The following is a 23832-nucleotide window of genomic DNA, read 5'->3' on the forward strand; positions in this document are numbered from 1 at the left end:
TCCAAAGCCCTCAGCGACTTCCCCGCCCCACAGCCCCACCCATTAGCACGCAGCCTCCCCCAAAGCCCACAGGAGACACCTTCGTCCCCGCCCCTCCACAGGTCACCTCCCTCCACGCCCCTTTCCCTTGGCCCCGGCAGCCGGCAGGCAGGGAAGTGTCGTAAAGCCAGGCCTAGGAAACTTTACCCGGGGTAACAGCCGAGGCGCTTTACGGCGACGGCGGCTGAGTGTGAACCTTGGCGGCGGTGGAGGCGGCCGCGGCGGCGGAGGAGGCGGCGGCGGCGGCTGAGGAGGAAGAGGAGTGGCGGCAGTGGCGGCGGGGACCTGTGCGGGGTGAGCCTCGCGGAGGGCACAGGGAGGGGCCGGGGGTGACAGGGCCAGCGGATGGGTGCGGGCGGACGGGGACGGTGGCCGGCTGAACAGCTGGGCGGCGCTGAAGAGCGGGGGGGGGCGCGGAATTGGGGGGGCTGCTCCGTGAGGGACGGTTTCTGCCTTTGTTTCCCCCCCTCCACCTTCGCCGCCCCCCCCTCCTCCCCCCGCCCGACGCCCTCTCTGCTCCGCGCTCGTCCGCGGGGTCTCATGGCCTCCCCTCTCGGTCTGTGTCGCCTCTAGGATGGCGGAGGTACCGCCTGGGCCTAGCAGCCTCCTCCCACCACCAGCACCTCCGGCCTCGGCGGCGGCCGAGCCCCGCTGTCCCTTCCCGGCGGGGGCCGCCCTCGCCTGCTGCAGCGAGGACGAGGAGGACGACGAGGAGCACGAAGGCGGCGGCGGCGGCAGGAGCCCAGCGGGCGGCGAGGCGACGGCGGCGGCCAAGGGGCATCCGTGCCTCCGCTGCCCTCAGCCGCCGCAGGAGCAGCAGCAGCTCAACGGATTGATCAGCCCCGAACTGCGGCACCTCCGGGCGGCCGCCTCTCTCAAGAGCAAGGTTTTGAGCGCGGCCGAGGCGGCCACGACCACGGCCACCCCCGACGGGGGGCCCAGAGCGACTGCAACAAAAGGAGCTGGGGTACACTCGGGCGAGAGCCCCCCTCACTGCCTCCCCAATAATGGAAGAACTGCGCTCCCCAGCCCGGCGGAGGCAGTGGCGGCGAGCGATCCTGCGGCGGCCCGCAATGGACTGGCGGAGGGCACGGAGCAGGAGGAGGAGGAAGATGAGCAGGTGCGGCTGCTGTCTTCATCCCTGACCGCCGGCTGCAGTTTAAGAAGCCCCTCAGGCCGGGAGGTTGAGCCTGGGGAGGATCGGACGATACGTTATGTCCGATATGAATCCGAGCTACAAATGCCCGATATCATGAGACTGATCACCAAAGATCTGTCTGAACCCTACTCCATTTATACCTATAGATATTTTATCCACAACTGGCCACAGCTGTGCTTCTTGGTAAGTGGATGGAATGCAAAGAGGGTGAACGCAGCAGAGAGATCCAGGCCGTGCAGGGCAGGGAGTGTGAGGGCTGAGAGTGGCAGTGGATGTATACTTCTGCGTTTCATAGTACGTTACATGATGTAAAGTGCGTGTCCACACTCCTAGTTTTTTAATGAAACTGTTTTGAAGGTAAGACTTCTTGATCTGGCTTAACTTGGTACTTATGTAAATGCAACAAGCCTGTATGATGCATGTTGGGGGTCTTCGATTCTGTTTATATTAGCTTATAATCATGTTTAACCGTCTTTAATTACCCTCCCTCATCCTCAAAGCACTTTGCAATCATTTAATTTGAACATGGTTCTGTTCGGATACAGGCTTTATTAATCTCTCAATTACAGCCGTAATCAGGGAAGAGTGTATGCATAAACATGTTTTGGTGAACATGATTGTCAGTAAACTTGCTGTGGCCACATTGGGGAATTAAATCTTACAAGCGTTTTCCGTAATTATGGAGATTGTTTCCTTTTACTTCGACAGGACAATTCAGGACAATTAGCAGTTGTAGCCAGCCTGCTTTCTGGTGCTAGATTGTAGAAGGCACTACTAACACTTCTGGTGGCTGAAAGACCCTGAAGCTCGAACAAAATACCGTTCTGTGTAATGTAGGAAACTTAAGTGTGAAACTGTTACTAATCTCATTTTTTCCTTTAAGAAACTGATCATCCATACACGTACGTCGTACATATTAATAGTGACACAGGCTGTGTAAAGCACAGTTGACAGAATTTTTTGATTTCCATGGAAGTGAAAAAGATTTGGCTATGAAACAAGCTAAATAGTTTTCTTGTTTTTTTTTTTTTTTAATTTATGTAGTACTGGCAGTACCAATAGTTTCTTCCCAAAAATATTGACCAATTTTATTCTGAAACCTTTCACTTAAATATTAACTGGAGGTATGTTTTGTATCGTGTCCTCACAAGCATTTTATTTCTTGAATTTCACCAAAGAAAGGCAACATGCTTTTAAGAAATATTTTTTGCTATGTAAAGGGAGAAGCTACTACTATTTATGTTTTAGCATTGACGTAACTGCACTTAGCACTTCGTTGCACATCCCCCCAAGACGTTTTGACAGTTCTTTAGAAATCCATCTTTCTGATTCTGATTCTGTATGTTGGTGGTAATCTAAAAATATAACCTCAGAATTGTAGATAATGGTAGTTCTGCTGTTTTCTATGTTCACTTTGCTAAACTTCAATTTAGTATATTTGTTTAAACTGTAGGAACTATCTTATATTCTACAAAACTGCTCTTACAGGATTCTAACCATTGTATCAACATAGAAGTTCTAAGACATGCCTATGTCAGTGCATACGGGGATGATTTTATAGCACTATATATGTGTCATTAAATGCCACTGTAATTGCTAAAAATTGTAGATTGATTCAATTGTAAATTTACCCACAAAAGTATATGACTGAGTCAAACCTTAAATTGAAATATGTATTTCTATTAATTACAGAAAATAGTTGTATATATAATATTTAGTCAGCTTTGGGTTCTGATATTACCTGGACCTCTCTCAACTTGTCTTCCATTTTCGACTCTGATAAACCTAATATTAAACTTTAGTTTTGATTTTACGTAGACTCCAGTTCGCCAGCTAATTTGTACTTTAGTTCTTAATAGTTGGTTTAATATTAAATTCTGAATATCTGGAAATTGAGATATGTACAAGTGGTTGACATCTAAGATTTATTAGTGCAAGTATGTATCTGGAGATATGGAACAGAAAACAATAGTTAATCAGAGGCCACTTAGAATCGGGGCCTTTATGTTGGCGTTTAAAAAATTTGAATTTCCTCTAAGAACAATTTAAAATAAATATAAGTGTGTATGTTTATTTTAAATCATATCATTTTAGAACTCTAACGGGTCTTAAATATAATCTAGCTCAACTTCATTTTTTTTTTTTAATGAAAAAAAATTAAGGACCTGAGTGACTTAAAAATGTTTAAATCTTCAGATATTTAGGGGTGCCTGGCTGGCTCAGTCCATGGAGCATCCGACTCTTTTTTTGTTTTTTAATGTTAATTTTTGAGGGAGAGAGAGAGAGTGCGAGCGAGCCAGCAGGGAGGGGCAGAGAGAAGGAGACACAGAATCCCAAGCAGGCTCCATGCTGTCAACACAGAGCCTGATATGGGGCTCTAGTTTACAATCCATTGGATCAAGACCTGAGCTGAAATCAAGAGTCGAATGCTTAACCAACTAAGCCACCCAGGTGCCCCATAGCATGCTGCTGTTGACCTCAGGGTAGTGAGTTTGAGCCTCAAGTTGGATATAGGGATTACTTAAAAATAAAATCTTAAAAAAAAAAAAAAGCTTCAGATATTTAGTGGCAGAGAGGTAAAGTTAGAACTTTACCTGACCTCTCATTATGGAAATAAGTAAGAATCTGAAAAATGACATACCCTTGATCTTCAGGGAAGATCATTGTGTCCCCAAGTTATATTGCCCTGGCAAACATCAAGAATCTCAAGAGATTAAAAACCTCCAAAATGTTTTTGGTTTCTATATATAACCTGTAATGGATCAAATGGAATGTATGAGGTTGAACCTTCCGTAGAAAATTGCCAGCACTTGACCAAACCTGACTAACAAAAATGAGTTTCTTATGGCTCTTCTAATAATTGTAACAGATGTGATAGTAGAGTACTATACAAATGGGAGACCCTGTCAGTTTTTCTGTTCTTAACTAATTTATCTTTGCCATTTTTGAGTTCATGGTATTTTTATCTTTTAGTGCCTTTTTGAACTTCTTAAACTTATTACCAGTGATGTACTATAGTATTTCTGTTTTTTCTAATTTTAACTTTCTGGCTTCCTCTGTTTTCCTATGTATAGCATTCTGGAATTTGGGAATTTCTATTTCATACAACTTGTAGTTTTCAAGTTTTGTAGATTGACAAGCAATTGGCCTTGTAGAGTTAAGTCTTAATCTTGCCAAGATTTTTTCAGTTCCCATCCTTGAAAAAGGAACACATTTAATAGTATGACTTCCAAATATATGTGGAGAAGCTTTTATTTGGAAAAATTGATAAGCAGTTTAGTAATTCTTACATATTCATCAGCAATTTCTCAGGAAAAAATAGCAGGGTAGGCCTTCCTCTCTACGAATATCTTATTAGAGTACATTATATATTGGGCTTTTATTTTTTTGTAATTTTTAAAAAAATTTTTTTAACATTTTTTACTTGTTTTTGAGAGACAGAGCATGAATGGGGGAAGGGCAGAGAGAGAGGAAGACAGAGAATCTGAAGCATGCTCCAGACTCTGAGCTGTCAGCACAGAGCCTGACATGGGGCCCGAACCCACGAGCCATGAGATCATGACCTGAGTGGAAGTTGGACGCATAACTGACTGAGCCACCCAGGTGCCACATTGGGCTTTTATTTTTTAACGATGAGTACCACTTGATTTTTGCTCCTACATATTCTTAATTAGGAAGAGTCAATCTAGTCCAAGCATGAACTGATAAAATACTTTGTTCGCCTTTTACTACCTTGGTCAAAAGAAGATTTGTTTGAAATTCCTATCCAATTTGGAAGTATTGTCCAAATGTATTGTGTCTAGTGGTTTTGATTCTTTCTTCTTTGGGATGGTTTATTAATTGTGAAATGTAGCTGTCCTACAGTTTTATATCATAGATTTATATAGATTTCCGTTTTCCCTAATTTACAACCTTAGGTCACAGAGTTTTTTAATGTGGGGTGCCTGGGGTATGGCTCTGTCATTTAAATGTCCTACTCTTGATCTCAGGGTCGTGAGTTTGGGCCCCACGTTGGGCTCCATGCTGTGCATGAAACCTACTTAAAAAAGTTTTAAAAATTTTTTTTTTTTTCAACGTTTATTTATTTTTGGGACAGAGAGAGACAGAGCATGAACGGGCGAGGGGCAGAGAGAGAGGGAGACACAGAATCGGAAACAGGCTCCAGGCTCTGAGCCATCAGCCCAGAGCCCGACGCGGGGCTCGAACTCACGGACCGCGAGATCGTGACCTGGCTGAAGTCGGACGCTTAACCGACTGCGCCACCCAGGCGCCCCTTAAAAAAGTTTTTAAATGTACTTTTGGGCCTAACATGTATGTACATACATATATACACAACCACATATATTTGAGATGAGTTATTTTAAAATCAGAAAATGCTGTCAGAGTTGTTCAACCAGGCCACTTTTGTGTGTATTTCAGCTATTATTTCATAAAGAAATTTTAAGTTTTTTTTTTTTAATTTATTTATTTTGAGAGAGAGTAGAGTGTGAGTGAGAGCTGGGTAGGGCCAGAGAGAGAGAGAGAGAGAGAGAGAGAGGGAGAGGGAGAGGGAGAGAGGGAGAGAGAATCCCAAGCAGGCTCTGTACTCTCAGTGCAGAGCCCGACGCTGGGCTCAAACTCACAAACTGCGAGAACATGACGTGAGCCAAAATCAAGAGTCAGATGCTTTACTAAGCCACCGAGGTGCCCCAGAAATTTTAGTTTTGAAAACAGCTTTTACAGAACCAGATTGATTTATTGTGAATGAAAATGGAAATAACAGTTTTAGAGGTTTATTGTCCAAGATAGTTTTGGATTGTGTGATAAAACAGAAATGAATTAAGTGGATTATTCAATTTAATATCCCTTCAAAAGGATTTTTCTGACCTAGTTCAGGTTTGTGTGAAATGGAAGTATCTAAAAGATTTTTCTCACAGTTTAAAAAAGTCTTTTTAATCATTTTACAGAATGATGAATTAAATGTCACATCAAAATTAAGTTAAAATTAAGTGTAAACTGGGCTTTTTAATTTTTTAAACCAATTCCTGGTTTTTGCTGTTGAAATAGTTTCTTCTGGAAATTTTATTTTATTAAGAGATAATTTGAAGTTTTCATATTTTTTAAATGAGTGCTTTTTAGAGCAAACAAATATTTCTAACTAGCTGACACATTATTAAACAATTAAAGCTATTCCCCTATTGATATTTACCAGAATACAGTGTTACTAGAACTTTTCATCAGTGACAGAACTTTTGAAAAACTTATTTTCAATGGTAACACTGGAAATCTTAAAAATGGGGGATTATTAGCATTTATTCAGCATTTAACCTTTAATACTCTGGAAAGACATAAATTTTTATTAAAGTAGCTCTGTAAAATTAAAGCTTTCACTTTACTATGAAGCTCTGGTTTTAAGTTCTAGATATTCTTTGAGCTTTGTGATAATGACATTGTCAGGAGTGACTAGACCATTGAATATCTAGTCTTTGTAGTCCTTCACTAACAAAAACCCTTGGGGAAGATCCAGGGAATACCTTAATAACCATCTTTTTTTGTGAAAGTCGTTTGCATTTTTTTGTCTTTGTTTTTTTCCTGCTCGAAATCGAACTCTACTGTCGTAGTATAAGTATTAGGTGTTCTGTCTTTCACTAAAACTTTGTTAGAATTACATTTAAATTTATAGTACTTTGATAAGTTTCACAGTATTTTATACCCTAATGAAGAGACATTTTCTTTCTTTGTTTTGAAGAGACATTTTCTTAAAAAAATTACTTTCACGTATTTCTCCCCAAATCTTAAATATGTAGGTCTTTATTGCAAATAATTATAACCACCTCTTATAAAGTACTTGAGTATTAACTTTGTGGAAATCTTGCTTTTTCTCCCCAGGCTTTGATAATGAGCATAAGACATTTATGCCCTAAACAGTGGTGAAAGATTTTAAAACTGGAACTTCTGAAGGAGTTCTGGGATTTAGATTTCTGAAACTTCTGTGATTGCTCTGTTACTAGAATTCTTCTCTCTTCTTTCCTCAAAAATGCTGACCAGTGGTTGGTTGCTGTTTCCCTGGGTAATTGTGCGGTACCTGACGGCAATGTATTCTTCATAACTGTTTGTTTATTTTTAAGGCCATGGTAGGGGAGGAGTGTGTAGGTGCCATCGTTTGCAAGTTGGATATGCACAAAAAGATGTTCCGCAGAGGTTATATAGCCATGTTAGCCGTGGATTCCAAGTACAGGAGAAATGGCATTGGTAAGGAAAATATTATGTCACTAAAAGAATGCATAAGTTATTTTCATTTTTGTTTTTTGAAGCAAAAGACTTAAATGTAAATATATAGAAATGAGAAAGACGCTAAGGGGAGAAAATTAAGGTTATTTTTATTTCAAAATATTTTCAAAATGTTCCTAAAATGAATTGTTTTCTTTATTAGTGTTTTGTTTGAGAAATTATCTTTCTAATAAGTAACAAGTGAATCAGTTTTTACTTCCAAACATTTTTTTGATCACATTCAAAATGCTTTGCATTGTACTACATACTGCAGCTCTTAATAGCATTTTGGGGCACTTGATCACAGCTCTCTAGGAGCTGTCTATACTTGGGTTAAGTGGAGCTCTAGGCAAAATTAAGGAGAAATTGTTACCATTATTTAGTTCTAGTCCTCAAACATTATATTAGCAATTCAGGGAGGACCAGGAGAATTGTTTCTTACTATTCCCAAATTCATCTCTTTCTTGGGTCTACTATTCCTGGCATTTTCAGTCAATCTTATACTTATGATTTATAATGGTCATTAGAATCATGTGGGTGATTTAAAAACAAATGTTTCAGTCTCTCTTCCTGAGAATGTTGTGTGTCCTGTTAGAAGTAGGACTGAAGTGTCCCCAGCTGACTGTGATATAAGCCTGGTTAAGAACTACTGTCCTAGTGTCTAGGACCTACTGGCTCTTTGTTCAGGATGGGGGATTGAGCACTTGTCAGAGCATGTCAAATCCTGGGATCTAGTGAAGCTAAGTAAGTATTTGTGAAAGAAGAATTGATGCCTATTCCGGTATTTAATTACCAGCAGTTTGTTACTTGTAGTTTGTTGTTGTTGTTGTTTCAAATACGAGTATTATTGTCCAATTTAAGAGTTTCATACAGTCTGAGAGGTCATGAGAAATCATTGTGAGTATGCTGACTTAATACATTAGATTTAACCAACTTATTTTTTACAGTGTTAGAGTTTACTGCTAGGGTTTTTAATGAATTGGACCTGTTATATTGATGCATTGAAAAGAGCTGATAAGAGCTCATGGCAGATGATAGGCAATTATCTGTCTAGTTCAGAGGGCAGAAACTGGTGGCTTGAGGATTGCATCCTGACCTTCAGACATTTTGTTTGGCCCATGTAATGTGTTCTTGGTCATGTACATGGTTTGAAAATGAAGAGATTTCCTAACAATTTGGTTTTCTTAGAATCAGATTTGTCAGTTTTTTCCCTTTAATGTACCACGTGTATCTGACCCTAAACCAGGATACATTTAGCTAGACATTTACAGAGACACCACTGGCATCATTTGGGAATGCCCGGACTCACTGGAAGGTTTGTAGGAACCAACCCAGTGTCTTGGGTCCACTCTGGGCCACAGCAGTTTCTGGTGTGATCTTTGGCAAGATTGGCCCAAGGGTCTTGTAGCTTCTGGCTAGTTCAAGGATTTCCTGGGCTGTTCTGGCCGTACCATATCTTGCCTTTTTCTTTTTTCCCTTTTCTCTTACTTTCAAACAGAAGAGCACAAACTCCTGCTTGGAGCAAATAATTACACCTGAGAAAAAGAGATGCCTAAGGAGCTATGTCTTTTAAGAAGGAACTTATATTACTATGTGTAGGTTTGTTGGGCTCTCAGTTTAAATCTGAATTTTTTCTCACTTAAGATAGTCTGTTGTCTGCGTTCAAGGTAGAACCCAGCATTTGATATTTCTGTGCTTATAAATACGATAATTTAGGTATCCTTAAGAAACTAAATTTTCCTTCATTAATACTCAGATCTATATTCTAGGTACTAACTTGGTTAAGAAAGCTATATATGCCATGGTTGAAGGAGACTGTGATGAGGTAAGTCTTTCTAAATGTTTAAAACCTTTTTTCCTAGTCTGTATTTTATCAGTTTGGTTTTTAAATAAATATCCCACAATAAATTGTATTGCAAATTTCATTGCAAACTATTATTATAACATTGTAGCTTGTGGTGAAAAGCACTTGAGTTTTGACCTAGAACAAATTCTAAGATGATAATGGGAGCTAAAATGTGTTCTTTGTCAAAACATAAAGGTGAAATCTTAGACATTTTCAGTAAATAATTGGTATTCAGAGGAATTGGTATTCAGAGGATTTGTTATCAGTTAAGTCATTTAAGGTGGCTCTTATTACATATCTTACTGTAATTTCCTTACATATCGGCCTTAGTTTCTCTCTAAATAACTTTTTTTTTGTTTAATCTATGGGCCAACTGTCAGTTCATATGAAAGACATTTCATGTTTGAAAAAAAAAAAATCAGCATTAGCTAATGATAAGGCTAAGGAGAAAAAAAAGACAACCACTTTTAAAATTAGACCTGTCTATGTTTCAACCTAAGAGCATCTTTTCTGTTTAGCTTGTTTGTACAGCCTAACCACAGGTATAAATTTTTTGGTATCCTACAGCACTGTGCCATACACATGGTGAGTGCTCCATAACTAATGGTGATGGTTGGGAATGTTACAATTTACTGTTTCAGGTGGAAGAGAATAAGTATAAACTAGAGAAGTGTAGATGTTTTTGATATAGCAATGGTGACTATGAAGGAACAAAGTTGTATGATGCTAGTAACTTTATGAACGTTACAAGGGACAGTTGTCTTTGTTATTAGAGGGCAAATATGCCTTAGAGAGTTCTCAAAATACTTGAAATTAGGTAATTTTTCCTCAAAAGTTTGTAACTTGTTTTGATAATTTTTTAAGGTGGGTTTTTTTCTGTACAAAATTTATACACACTCATTAACCATTATATGTATGTGTATATTTGGGGGTGCAAAGTCCCTTCTTTCACTGTCCTCACACTCTTCAATGCTTTGTTCTTCTTTCCACTTACAGCTACTGTTAATCTTTAAATATGTATCCTCACATTCTAAGCACACATCTTAGCTGTGTAATAGTTTTTCTTTATACAAACGAAACCATAATTATTATTCTGCAATAATTACTTTTTCATTTAACAGTATCTCGTGAACGTGTTTCCATGTCAGAATACAGAGATTTACCCTAGACTATTCTCATGCTCCTTGTTCACATTAGTTTGTATTCCGACAGGCCACACTAAATAATGGTTGTATGAGTAGGCCTACAGATACATTGGGTAGCACGGAGGAGGTCATCCTGAGATATCAGGGCATTCAGTGTTATTTCAAATAAGATAATTCACATACAGTGGAGGATCTCATATAATTCACAGCTATTAATATCAAGAAGTAAAAGATGCAGTGACCCTGACCATTTTAATGTAACTAAAATTTGCAGAAGAGGATTGGACTGCATATGTTGATCTGTTTGGACCATAGTCACACTGGTGTAGCTCATCAGGAAGAGAAGTCAAGCTTCATAAAAGTTAGCAGGGATGTTATGAACAAGGAGTATTATGTTCCTTATAGCTATGCGTTTTGTGAGTTATCCTAGTCACTACCTGCGAGACAGGGTGTGTGCCTTACCTTAACTGAGCAAATGTTTAAATGGTATTGGTTTTTCTTTGAAAGTTCTGGGGAATGATACGGAGATTTGGGTTATATTGTTTTAGTCTCAAAGTTAGGTCCTAAATTAGTGATACGTTTTATGGTAGAAATACTCTTTTCATTGTGGACCTAAAGATCTTGTTCTGAATTTTCTTTTGAAGCAATGAGTTTTACTTAATATTAGTCTGAAACGGAGATAGTTCCATGAACTTACGTTTTTGCAGTTTGAATTACTCTGCCTTTGAATTAAAGAACTCTTCCATGTTTTTTGTTTTGTTTTGCTTCTAACTCTTCCATGTTTTAAACAAAATTTAGTGTGTCCCATATTGTTCAGATAAAGGATTTGCTCTATGCAGAGTTAGAATTTTGTTTACTCCTTATAAGGCTTTCACTCTCCCTTTCATTGAGTTTTAAACTATATAAGCAACAATTCTATCCCCCTCTCTCTTCTAATTCTTGATAATTTGTGTTTGTTGGTTCCACTTCCTTTTACTACCATTTCATTCCCTTTGGTTTGGTTTCTTCCCCCTCCAATCCATTGTAACTACTTTCTCACTGATGTGTTTGCTAGGCCTAGTAGCTTTTTGGCCCTCCTACTTGTTAAACTACTTCTCAGTCTTTAAGACCCAATACAATAACAGTTTTTTAAAGTTTTCCTTAATCCTTCTGGACAGAATCAATTGTGTAGTTTCTGTGGTTTTCTTAACGTTTCTTTTTGTAAAATATACTTCACTGAAATTTACTTGTTCAGAGTCTGCCTTAGCCACTGTGGAGAGCAGAGATGCCTTTTCTTGTTTACTGCTGTATTCTTAGTACTTAGTGTGGCATTTGTGATAGAGTATGATGGTTGACCAATTAGTTCTGTGCCACCAGCATCTTATCTGTACCTCCTTTTTTTTTTAATGTACTTGTGAATTTCGGCTTGCATGATTGTTAACTTGTCTTTCTCTTTGAGCTTTCTATAAGCTTTCTGGGAAGAGCAGTTATCTTATTTTTGTACATAGTAAAATTTTTTGAAGTATCTACAGGGAGGGGTGCCTGGGTGTCTCAGTCGGTTTGGTGTTTGGCTTTGGCTCAGGTCATGATCTCACAGTTCATGAGTTCAAGCCCCACATTGGGCTCTGTGCTGACAGCTCAGAGGCTCGAGCCTGCTTCGGATTCTGTGTCTCCCTCTTTCTCTGCCCCTTGCCCACTCACACTCTGTCTCTCTCTCTCTCAAAAATAAATAAACATTAAAAATTAAAAAAAAAAGTATCTACAGCATTATTAATCAGTTAAAATACCTTTTGGTAAAAAAAAAAATTGCACATAAAAACAGTCATATATAATTCATTGTTCTGAGGAAAACTGAAATTTTAATTCTCTAAGGATGCAGTGACCAATTTTGAAATAACCAACATGTAATTTTACTTTTATTAAGTTAGGCCAACCTTCCTTTCTTTATTTTTATTTATTTATTTATTTTTTTAATTGTTTTTTTTCCAACGTTTTTATTTATTTTTGGGACAGAGAGAGACAGAGCATGAACGGGGGAGGGGCAGAGAGAGAGGGAGACACAGAATCGGAAACAGGCTCCAGGCTCCCAGCCATCAGCCCAGAGCCTGACGCGGGGCTCGAACTCACGGACCGCGAGATCGTGACCTGGCTGAAGTCGGACGCTTAACCGACTGCGCCACCCAGGCGCCCCCAACCTTCCTTTCTTTAAAAGTGTTAAGGAGTTTTGACAAATTATCAGAAATACATTTGAAAAGGGATTTAAATTACATTTTCTACTACTTAGGTTGTACTGTTTTTTGTTTTTTTTTTAATTATTCTTATAAAGATAGAAATGTTTAAATCTATGCACCTGTAAAGAAAGTGACATTTGGAAATCTCTGTGAAGCCTTACCATGCACATCCAGTCAATTTTTACTTTCTCTTCTATTTGTAGAATTTGTGACCTTGAGCTGAGTTTATATTGCTCTTGGTTGCTCTTGTCATTTTTAAAATAATTTCACAGCATATTAAACCAAAATTAGTAATCACAGAGTTGAAATGTAGATCATGTTTTTGTTCAAATAATAATGAAAGACTCCTGATCTAATAGATGTTTTCATTTTGCCTTACTATGACTTTCCTAACTTTTTATGTCAGAATTAGACATGTTAAAACAGCATAACTAAAAGATGTTTTTCATTTTCTGTATATTTGGAGCTGTCTAAAAAATTATAGCATTAAAAAAAGAAACAAGGGGATTTGTTGGTTCATGAATGAGAAATGCATTACCCATATTACTGATCTGGCTTGAATTTGGTTACACCCATACATGCTCTTGCTGCCATACTGGTGGCTACTAGGACAAGCATCTTGGATTTGTGTATTACATTAGGGGAAATAGTAAGAAAAATACACACAAATAGCATGAATGAGTTTTCTAGGATGTCTTTATTTATTTATTTATTTATTTATTTATTTATTTATTTAGAGAGCACTTGCATGCACGCATGGAGAGGCAGAAGGATAGGGGGAGAGAGAATCCTAAGCAGGCTCCACATCCAGCATAGACCTCAATGTGGGGTTCCTTCTCACGACTGAGATCGTGGCCTGAGCTGAAATCAGTCAGACAGATGCTTAACCGACTGAGCCACTCAGGCACCCCTAGAATGTTATTTTTAAAGTAGGATTCGTATATCTAAAATAACCCACACAGTGACTGTTTACTTTTGTGTGCTTTTTTCCTGAAATAAATTAGAATGGGGTGATTGGTCAGCATGGTGAACAGTGCTTTGCCTTTAATCTATAGATGTCCTTTTGAAGTCTTCATCTCTGGGAATTTAAATTTCAGAAATTTTTTTTAGATTTAAAGTATGATTGCTGTGATGTCAATACTCAGAATTAACTCCTATATGATGAGAATACACCACATTTCTTAATTGAGTTTAAATGTGCTCTGTGTGCTCTATTTTTAGTTGACCAGCATCTTCCCATTTCCTCTGGGATCCACCATTCTACTTTCTGCTTTTATGAGTTTATTTTAGTTTCTACATATAAGTGATATCATGCAGTATTTGTCTATGTCTGATATGTTTCACTTAGCATTATGTCCTCCAGGTTCATCCATGTTGCCACAATGGTAGGATTTCTTTAAGGCTGAAAAATATTCCATTGTTTGTATATGCTCCTTTTCTTTATCCATTCATTTGTTGACAGACATTGGACATACAGGTTATTTCTGTATTTTGGCTGTTGTGATAATGCTGTGATAAACATGGGAGTATCTATTTGATACTAAGTACCTATTTGAGGTCCTGATTTTGATTCCTTTGGATATATACCCAGAAGTGGGATTGCTGGATCACATAGTAGTTCTATCTTTAATTTTTTGAGGAACCTCCGTACTGTTCCATGATGGCTGTACCAATTTACATTCCTACCAACAGTGGTCTAATTTAGCATAACCAGTAATAAATCTGTTACATAGTAACAAAATACATATGGTATTTAGTTATGTACAAATACATATCAGGTATTTTTATTATTTTTTGATAATGTACGAAGGTGACTTTTAAGCTTTCTATGTTTAACAATTATATGTTGAACATTTTTAGTTTCGCTGGAAACCTATTTTGGCTATCAAACAGAGGCTGCTAGGTAAAGAACAGAGTAAAACGGAGTTATTTAAACTATCAGGATTTTTTGATCGAGTAGTCTGTCCTAATTAAAGAACTGGGTATGAGAATCCTGGGTTCTAGATTCATCTTCTGTCACTTAGTAGTTGTGTGATTGTAGGCAAGTCATTTAACTTTTTATAGTCTTTCTCTCTGTGTATGCAATGTGGTAGTAATTCTGATCTTAAAGGAATGTTATGAAGAACAATAAAGTTTATTCAGCAGTGTCAGTATAAGGTCTATGAAGTGCCAGATGATAAGCTAGTGTTTAGGTTCTAATAGTGAACAGCTTGCCCTCCCTCCAGCAGTTCCAGCCTAAAATATTAAAAAAGGCTTTCTAAACTGTAATAGTTTGGCTTGTCCTGACAGTGGTTTGTTGCTAAGAGAATCCGTGGAACTTCACTGTAATCTTTTTTTTCTGTTAAGTAGAATTCAACTTTGCCAAGTTTCTTTGGGACCAAAATAACCTCATTATCCTTTGGCTTCCTATGTAATACTCCCATGATGTGGACTAAACGAATAGTTTCATACTGAGTTTTCATTGTAAACCCAGATTCTCTTTTAATTTAAGAGAATTTAAGTGATTAAGTATTAAAAAGTTACTTTTTTCTGACATTTCCTATTTTGTCAGATGATCTGTTTATTGATAGAATGTGAGTGTACCGAGACTATCCTTTGGTTTTAAATAAGGTCAGCCCTTTGTATAATTCCATGTCTGTGTAATTGGGCTGTATTTCACTCATCTGCTAGGATGCCAACAAAGGCGAATTCAACTCTTTACCACACCTCAAGTGTGTATTTCTGTAGCCATAATTAGCCTCAGATGTGTCTTAATATTTTCAGTTGCCAAATACTAATGAACATGGACTTAGGTCCCCTTCATTGTGTCATGAGTAGGTTAGATCTCCCATTGCCGCTTTGGTTTACTCTGGGGAAAGAATCAGGGGGAGGCACAGGAGAGTGGATATTATAAGGTCTAGTTCAGATATGGAGTCTGGTCTGTTTTTGCACTACTGGTGGCCTTGAGTTTCATTCATTTGTTAATTGGAGAAAAATCATATCTATTTCATAGGATATTTATGAAAATAACATCACAAATGGATATAAAATGACAATGCATATAAATGCTTTACATAGCATTTAGTAAGCCATCAGTAAATATTAGCTTAAAAAAAAAACAAACCTGTCACTCCTTTTTCTGTGAAATCAAGTTCCAAGTTTTGAGTTGTACTTTTATTGCTTCACATATTGTTTTGATGTAACATTTTAGCTGTAATTAGGTGGTGGCCTAAAACAGAGTTCTAGGAGTTACCCAAGAGATTTGTTCAAAATTGAAAACCTGTATTGATCAGACTGGACTGTCCCAGACTGGAAGATGGTATACATTACTAAAAAATAAATTTTCATATTTTTAAGAGTAGAGAAAAATTGTTGACTTTTATTCTTATCTTAAACGAGCTTGTTTGCTGTACAACATTTCTTTAAATGTTCTTCCTAGGGGGGTGCCTAGGTGGCTCAGTCAGCTAAGCGTCTGACTCTTGATTTTGGCTTAGGTCATGATCTCAAAATTTGTGAGATCAACCCTGCATTGGGTTCTGTGCTGACAGCGCACAGAACTGTCTGTCTGTCTCTCTTTCAGAATAAACTTAAAAAGAAATAAGACAAATGTTCCTTCCTAGGAACATTTTCTCTTTATCCTGAATTATTAATTACCTGTTTTTAGATCTTTTAAAATTTAAGATTTAGCATGTGATTTGCTCAGTTGCTTTAAGATGATGCTTTCTCTTTAAGTCCTTTGGTCATTTAAAAATTTAATAATACTTTTGTTTAATATTTAAGTAATGTGTGTAATATAATGAAAGGTGCTAAGGATGCATATAATTAACATATCTGAGAGCCTTCTATTTGTCAGGCAGTGTTAGGTATACAGGAAATGGCTGTGAAGGAGGTATACATGATCCTGCCCTTGTTGGGTTCATCAGCTAGGAGAGATGACATGGTCATCAAATGTTGAATGAAGTCAGCGGGGTAGTATAAAAAGAAAGGGATAATCCATCCAGTCTGGAAGTAACAAGCTAAGGCCAAAAGCAAAGAGGATAGGAAGAGCATCCTTCCAGACAGAAAACAATTTATGTGAAAGATCTAAGGTGGGAAAGATCAAGGTGGGTTCCAGAAACTGAAAGTTTAGTGTTGATCATGGAGAACCAGGGGGTAGACCTAAAGCAAAGTTGGTGAGGTAGGTAGATGCCATAATTTGAGGGCCTTTTAAGTTTGTTTAGATTATCTTTATTTATTTTTTAAACTTTTTTTTAAGTTTATTTATTTTGAAAGAGAGAAAGAGTGTGGGAGGGGCAAAGAGAGGGGGGGAGAGAAAGAATCCCAAGCAGTCTCAGCACAGAGCCTGATGTGGGTTCAGTCTCATGAATTGTGAAATCACAGTTTCACATGATCATGACTGTCAATGACTGACATGCTTGATCATGGCTGTCAATGTGGAGCCGGATGCGGGGCTCTGTCTCACAAACCATGAGATAATGACTTGAGCTGAAATCAAGAGTCGGATGCTTAACTGACTGAGCTATCCAGGTGCCCCTAGATTATCTATAATTTGTGAACTTTATCTTGAGGACAAAAGGGAGTCAGTAAGTGGTTCTAAACAGAGGTTAACAAGAACATCATTCTACTTAAAGAAAATGGGAGACTTTTTGAGTTAGGAGTATCTTGTAATTACAGTGAAAGTTGATGCCAGCTTGGACTACAGTCGTATGAGTAGGGATAGAAGGAAAAGAGTTATTTGAGAGATTTAAGAGAGAAGAGAAATAGTGGTTGGATGTATATGGGGGGGAGGGTGGGTAGAGAGGAAAGAAGCTCAATAGTGACTCCTAGGTTTTCAGGTTTGAGGCATTGTTACTGACATGTGGAATTGAGGAGGAGTTGAGTTCAGTTTTGGATATGATGAAGTACATTTTCTTCTCTATTATTTACATCTACTTGAATATTTGTCAAATGTTTTGGTAGCTTGAGATAGAAAGTGACTCATAGGCTTCACTTGGACCCTTGTTTAATTATACTTTGCCCTTTTGTCTCATTTCAAACACCTGAGGTTATGACATCCCAACAGTAACTGTGGCTCACTTTGTTGACAATTCTCAATGAGGTAGGTTGAGAATCAATAGAAAGGCAAATAGAGCTGTGTATATAAAAGGTAGGAGGATGGGATAGAGGATGTTTGGGTAGAGGAAGGTAGAAATAAGTTAATAATAATAATAAAAGAAAATCACACAATGTTCAAAAAGTGTCAGTTCTTCATTGTCAGGGCCATTGTTCAGTAATACTAAAAACAACTCAGAAGTTAATATTTTATGTGTTCTTCTGTTCAGTGTTGATGTCCATAATGTATAGTCCATGGTTTCAGACTGTTTTCCAACTAGCATCATCAGCATCAATTGGCAATTTTTCAAAATATAAATTCTTGGGCCCCACCCCAAATCTACTCAGAAACTCCAGAGGAGGGTGTCTGCAATCCAGTTAACTAATGTTTGGGTATCTTTGGTCTAGGATTGGCAAACTTTCTCTGCAGAGAGCCTAATGGGTAAATATTTTAGACTTTGCAGACTATAGATCTCTGTTGCAACTGTTCAACTCTGCCTTGTATTGAAAAAGGAGTCATGGACATCATGGAAACAAATGGCCATGGTTGTGTTCCAATAAAGCTTTATTGACAGAAACAAGCAATAGACACATTTGGCTCCAGGGCCGTAATTTGCAGATTCTGGTCTAGATTCTAGACAAATAGGGTAGTTGTTGCCAGGATAAATGACGACAAATTAATGAAAATATAGGAGTTAGGAGTTGGAGGTCAAATTTTATTTTCTTAAAGTTTGTATTGTTGATTTTTTTTCTTCTCTTCATCTTTTTGCCACACTACTTTTCTCCACGGGGAAATAATTCATCTTTATTTTAGTATAAAATGTATATTCTCATTGCTAAAAATTCCAAACATCACAAAAATCAGTAGAACAGAAAATGTCCGCATTCCTACCTCCTCTTGCCCCAAGAGAAAATTACTATTACGATGACCATTTTCTGGGTTCTTTCTTTACATCATTAACGTTTATTGTTTTCATCATCAATCTTAAAACCGATATGGAATGTTTTTCTTAAATATTTGATGTTTACTTTGTGATTTGTCAACTTAAGAAATTATAAGCTAATTTCAAATATATAAAATTATAACTTAGTTTTCTCATATTTTTTTTGAAGGTTGTTTTGGAAACAGAAATAACGAATAAGTCTGCTTTGAAACTTTATGAAAATCTTGGTTTTGTTCGAGATAAGAGGCTGTTCAGATACTATTTAAATGGAGTTGATGCACTGCGACTTAAATTGTGGCTGCGTTGAGAAACTGATACCAAGGAACAACTTTCCAACCACACAGAATCGACCTTTGCATGCAATGCAATTTGTACAGAATTGCTTTGCAGGTGGATTTAGTAATTTCCATGCAGCTCTTACCTGTCAGTGTCTCATTGAGTGTCGCACAATATTTGTTGCACTTTGGCATGGCGCATTTGTTCTGAATTAAAAGAGATTGTTTTAAACTTAAAGAGTTCTTTTGGTACCAGCAAGATGTGCCAGTTGATAGCCAAGATTTGTTTGTTCATTTGCAAAGTCTGCTGACAATGTTATTTACCCAGTGATCATTTTGTCACAGAACCAGTAAGTGGAACATGATTTTTGTTCCTAAAAAAGCCAATGTAGATTGTAAAAATCTCTAAGTATACTAACATTTCACATGAAACCTGCCATAGTTTTCTGAAGGGGGTGGGGGAAAAGCTTCAATTTTAGGTTTTATTTTTTCAATATTAAATTTTCCATTCTTGGATATTGGTACCTCAGTGATTAGTGAATGAAAAAAAATGTTATGTAGGGTTGGGTGTGTCTTACAATGAGTAAAGATAACAATTAAATTGCGTCTGCCAGTGCCTGTGTAGATAAGTATATTTGTCTTCATCTCTAGTTTTTGAATGCATGCTCTCTTTTCCTTTTCTTTCAGGCCTTTGCAAGCAAACTTTTGTTTTTATTTAAATTCTAAATTTGATAATAAATTATTTCAGATTTTTATAATTTGGATACTTTTTTCCAGGTGAGTGACAGAGTGGTTTACTGTAAAGTCCCTTCTTTCCTTACAGTAAGAAGTTGAATCTACTTGGAAAATCTTTGAGAAATGACTCAAAAGGGATGAGAAAAGTTGATGGAGCCGGGAATTGCTGGGTTTTGGATGCACTTTTTTTTTTTTTTTTTTTTTTTGAGAGTGAGGGAATTTTTGGAAAAGAATAGAAAATTAATGTAAATCGGTATGATTTTATTTAATCAAAATTATTGCTAAGCTGTGAAGTACAGCTTTTACAAAGTAGCTGGAACTTTTTTCCCACTTGATTTGGATTCACATTGCTTCCATTTCTTAAATTGTTTCACTTTTGGTTCTTGGTCTTGGAAATAAATTTGAAGGTTCATTGTATCCATTTTAAACTGATTTTATTTTCTTTTCACTTATTTAAGCAAATTCTTGGGGAAGCTTTGCTTAGTTTCCAGAAAAACAAAAGGGAAAATTGGAATATTTTTTTGGAGTGAGTTTTATGGGTTTTCTTAATAGTTATCACCATGTTCAGTTACATTGTATTTTGGTCACTCTGTGCAGTGTAACAAATTTATAAGTTAATTGCTTTCAACTGAGTCAGGAAACCTGTGATGGATAATTTAACTGGAAAACCTAGGTACCCATAAAAAAAAAAAAAAAAAAGATTGATTCTCTGTGAAAAATGTTTTGTAGGAATCTATGTTGTTTTTTCTTTAATTTGGATATGCTTTACTTCTGTTCTAGGATTTGGTTTGAATTTTATTTTATGGCTATAATTACTGTATTTTTAAAAACCCTACCTCCATTAACAGTTGGTAAAAGCCCCCTTTCAGGAAAGTTTGTTGCCTTTTTTTTTTTTTTTTTTTTAAAGGAAAGCTGCTCCTTGCTCAGTGCAGTGTCTTGAAAGTGAACACGATAACAAGTATTTTAAAAATAAAGATACACAGATTTGGTGAAAATAAAATCTTCCTGCTGGTGGGATCATTTATAGTTCCTCATTTTTAAAGTCAACTTTTTCTTTCATTTTATATTGCTCTTGAAAGTTTAATGGGTAGAGTACTGATTGCGTTAAAATATAACGATCACTCAATACTCAGCTTTCCAGCTGACTGTTTTGAGTATGTCTTTGATCAAATGTCATTTGGGCTCTAGCATTTAGAGGAATCCCAATCATAGTGATGCTTCTGTTATTTTTGATATGGAGGGAACTGAACTAAAAGAGTTATCAAATTTTATCTCACCACTTTATATTTGACTTGCTGATTCATTAGTAATGATTGTTGATGAACATACATTTGCTTGACTCCCTAATGGGGACGGTTCTAAAGTAGACAGATACATGCTAGATTTTCATTTCAGCCATTATGTTTTGGCGAGTTGTCAATGAAACCATCTCTACTGACCTTTTCTCCCAGAATTGACCAGGTTTCGCTGAACTGACTGGGTGTTTGTAAACGTGACCTTAACCATGTGGCTAAAAAGTCAGATGGTTGCCGTATTGTTCAGCCTGGTGTATGTTGAACAGAAATGTCTACCTTATGTCTTTAATTGGGTATACAAAAATTGTTTACTTAAGTAGACTAAAATTTTAATGTCTAGCATGATAACCCAGCATCAAAACTAAGTCTCCATTCCAGTTGAAGCAGCATCAAACATTCATTTACTTTTTGATATTGGGCTTTCATCTTTCTTATATAATCTTAAAACAATCTCATTTAAAATTGATAGCGTGAGTTCACTTGGCTAAAACTGAGCAAGATTGGTGCAACTTTCTTTTAACGGGGTGCTGCCTCTTAAAGACTGACTGTACTATCCACTGACACTGGTTTGGCAGTTCGTACTGCTGAACATTTTATACATGCTACCATGAAGCTATATATGTTAGTATTGAAGAAGCTAACGGGTATGCTACCATTTTTTGATGTGTGGACTGATTGTAATTTCCCTTACATTAGGATGAAACTACTCTAGGGGAGTCCACAGATCAGAAACCAGACAGTAGTTTTTGAAGTTGAAGCCAACAAAATTAAAAAAGTAAAATTATTAAAAAATTGGTTTTTTACCCTCCCTACTTACTGAGTAAATTGCCCTCCCTACTTGCTTGACAAATCTGTGTAAAGGAGTTTGTTTGTCACATGTTTTAACTTTACCTTGCCCTGTGTTACGGTATTGGCTGACATGTATAAGACTGGATGTGTATATTTATTATGGTGTCTAAAAATCATGAAGTTCATCACTTTCCAGGAGCATAGATAAAAGCAAATTGGTAGTGCATCAGAGTTACTTTTCAGTGCACCATGACATCACTAAAATGAGTGCTATAATGTTACAGGGCTTTCAGGTTTGTAAAAACATAACCATAAATTATATTGACGTCAGATATGAGTTGAGTATCTATAAAATATCACGTGTATTTCAAAATATTGGACTGCTGTTTGATTACTGGATATTGCTGCATAATTTTCTTCTATTGTCCCATATCCTTTTGGAGAGAGAGATTTAATGGGATTTGAAATGTGCAAGCTGTCTAAATAAGATGCAGTCAAATAAAGTTGGTTAAGTTGTGTTTGCATTTTTCTTTTAGATACAGCTGTGTGCATTTTATGATTGAGTTGTTCTGCTTTTACCTACTAAGAAAAAAAAAAAAACCAAGCAATCTATTCAGCTCCCCACTTCGTGCCTCCCATCCAAGAATTATTTGGAAGAAGTGATATATAATTATTATCTACTTTGTGTTCTGACAAAGTAAATTTGAAAATAACATGAACTTGATTTTCCTAAAAGTATTCAAAGTTAGTCCACTCAGATATCAGATATCAATACAAATGAGAGCATTTTTGCATGCCTAAAACCGAAACTTGGTTTTTTGTCCTTGTTTGGTAGCAATTCCTAAGACTGTTTTTATTTTAATTTACTATGTTGTTGTTGTTGTTGTTTGTACTTAAGTAATGTCCCCCCGCCCCCTTGCTAAGACACCAAAGTAAAATAGAGCAATATCTGGGCTATTTGCCCCATTCTCATGAGAAGCTTTAAATGGTAGTTACGCATGCTTTTATATTTGAAGATTTATGGATATTAGTAGAAGAAAGAGATCTGTTTTAAATATGAGTGCTGAATTACTTTCATCATCCATGCAATCTTCACTTTGTTCTTTTATAGTCAGATAGTGAAAATATCTTGAGTTCATGTTTTACTTGAGTCTTACTTACATGAAACTCCTGAGTACCTCATAAATTGTCTGAGTGATGGTCGGAAAGTTGACACCGTCCTGTGACAGCTATGAGCAGAGATCACTATTCATCTGTAGCCCAGAGATATAGTGATACTTTGAAACAGCTTTCAAAAAGAGTGAAAAATCTCATGAGCATATAGCACACTGCACTTTCTTCAGATCAGTGCTATCCAATAGCACTTTTTACAATAATAAAAATGTTCTTTGTGCTCTCCAGCCGCAAAGACTAGTGGCTCTCTAGTAGCCACTAGTCACATGTAGCTAGTGAGCCCTTGAAGAGAAGCAACTATGATTGAAGAAGTGAATTTTTGATTTTAATTAATTGAAATTTAAAGTCACATGCAGTTAGTGGCTATTGGACAGCATAGCTTTAGGTAATATTTAAGTGGGAGTAACTAAGGAAAGCATTTTCTTCAATAGGACTTTTAAGGCTAGTAATTTATTGAACTATGAAATGGAAGGGTCATGATTAAAAGTGATCTCTAAGCAAGAGTATAGCCGCACTTTTTCTATTGACTGTCTATTCCATCAATACAATATTTGACACCACCTCTCTCCCTGCCCCCGTTGTGATGTAGCCCTTCTGAGAGCCCTCTCAGTTTTTATTTGGAAGTCTTCTGGGTTGCAGAGATGCACAGATTAAAGTGCCAAAAATGAGCTTTTGATGAGACTGTCCTGTCTTCTCAGTGTTAAGATATTTTACATAGTTAAGCCTAATAATTTCTCAGTTTATATGAATTTGAGGTCATTTCATCCCTAAATGAGGTTGGGCATTTCTCATTTTACCAGTAGTCAAACGAATATGAAAGTATATCGTATTTATAGTTAAATTTTAATTCTGGAAGATCATTCATGCTGATGGAAAGGCAAGTGTTTTTTGGTTCTGAGAGAA

At 37.2% G+C, this 23832-nt stretch overlaps 1 protein-coding gene across 1 annotated transcript; it reads left to right on the top strand.

The window, feature by feature from the left end:
- Window positions 1-159: 159 nt before the first annotated feature.
- Window positions 160-22280, top strand: NAA30 (N-alpha-acetyltransferase 30, NatC catalytic subunit). Its single transcript, XM_047862819.1, has 5 exons — window positions 160-333; window positions 613-1381; window positions 7306-7429; window positions 9217-9272; window positions 18832-22280. The coding sequence occupies exons 2-5, from the start codon at window positions 614-616 to the stop codon at window positions 18967-18969; spliced, it is 1086 nt and encodes a 361-aa protein (XP_047718775.1). The 5' UTR covers window positions 160-333; window position 613; the 3' UTR covers window positions 18970-22280.
- Window positions 22281-23832: the final 1552 nt, after the last annotated feature.

The sequence above is a fragment of the Prionailurus viverrinus genome, chromosome B3 (genome assembly GCF_022837055.1).
Source record: "Prionailurus viverrinus isolate Anna chromosome B3, UM_Priviv_1.0, whole genome shotgun sequence".
NCBI classification, from domain to species: Eukaryota; Metazoa; Chordata; class Mammalia; order Carnivora; family Felidae; genus Prionailurus; species Prionailurus viverrinus.

Bases quoted from the DNA above. Each gene is read 5' to 3' on its own strand.
- NAA30 (XM_047862819.1), top strand. From the start codon at position 614: ATGGCGGAGGTACCGCCTGGGCCTAGCAGCCTCCTCCCACCACCAGCA. The intron at 1,382-7,305 runs GTAAGTGGATGG...TTTATTTTTAAG, and splicing joins GGCCACAGCTGTGCTTCTTG to GCCATGGTAGGGGAGGAGTG. The intron at 9,273-18,831 runs GTAAGTCTTTCT...TTTTTTTTGAAG, and splicing joins TTGAAGGAGACTGTGATGAG to GTTGTTTTGGAAACAGAAAT.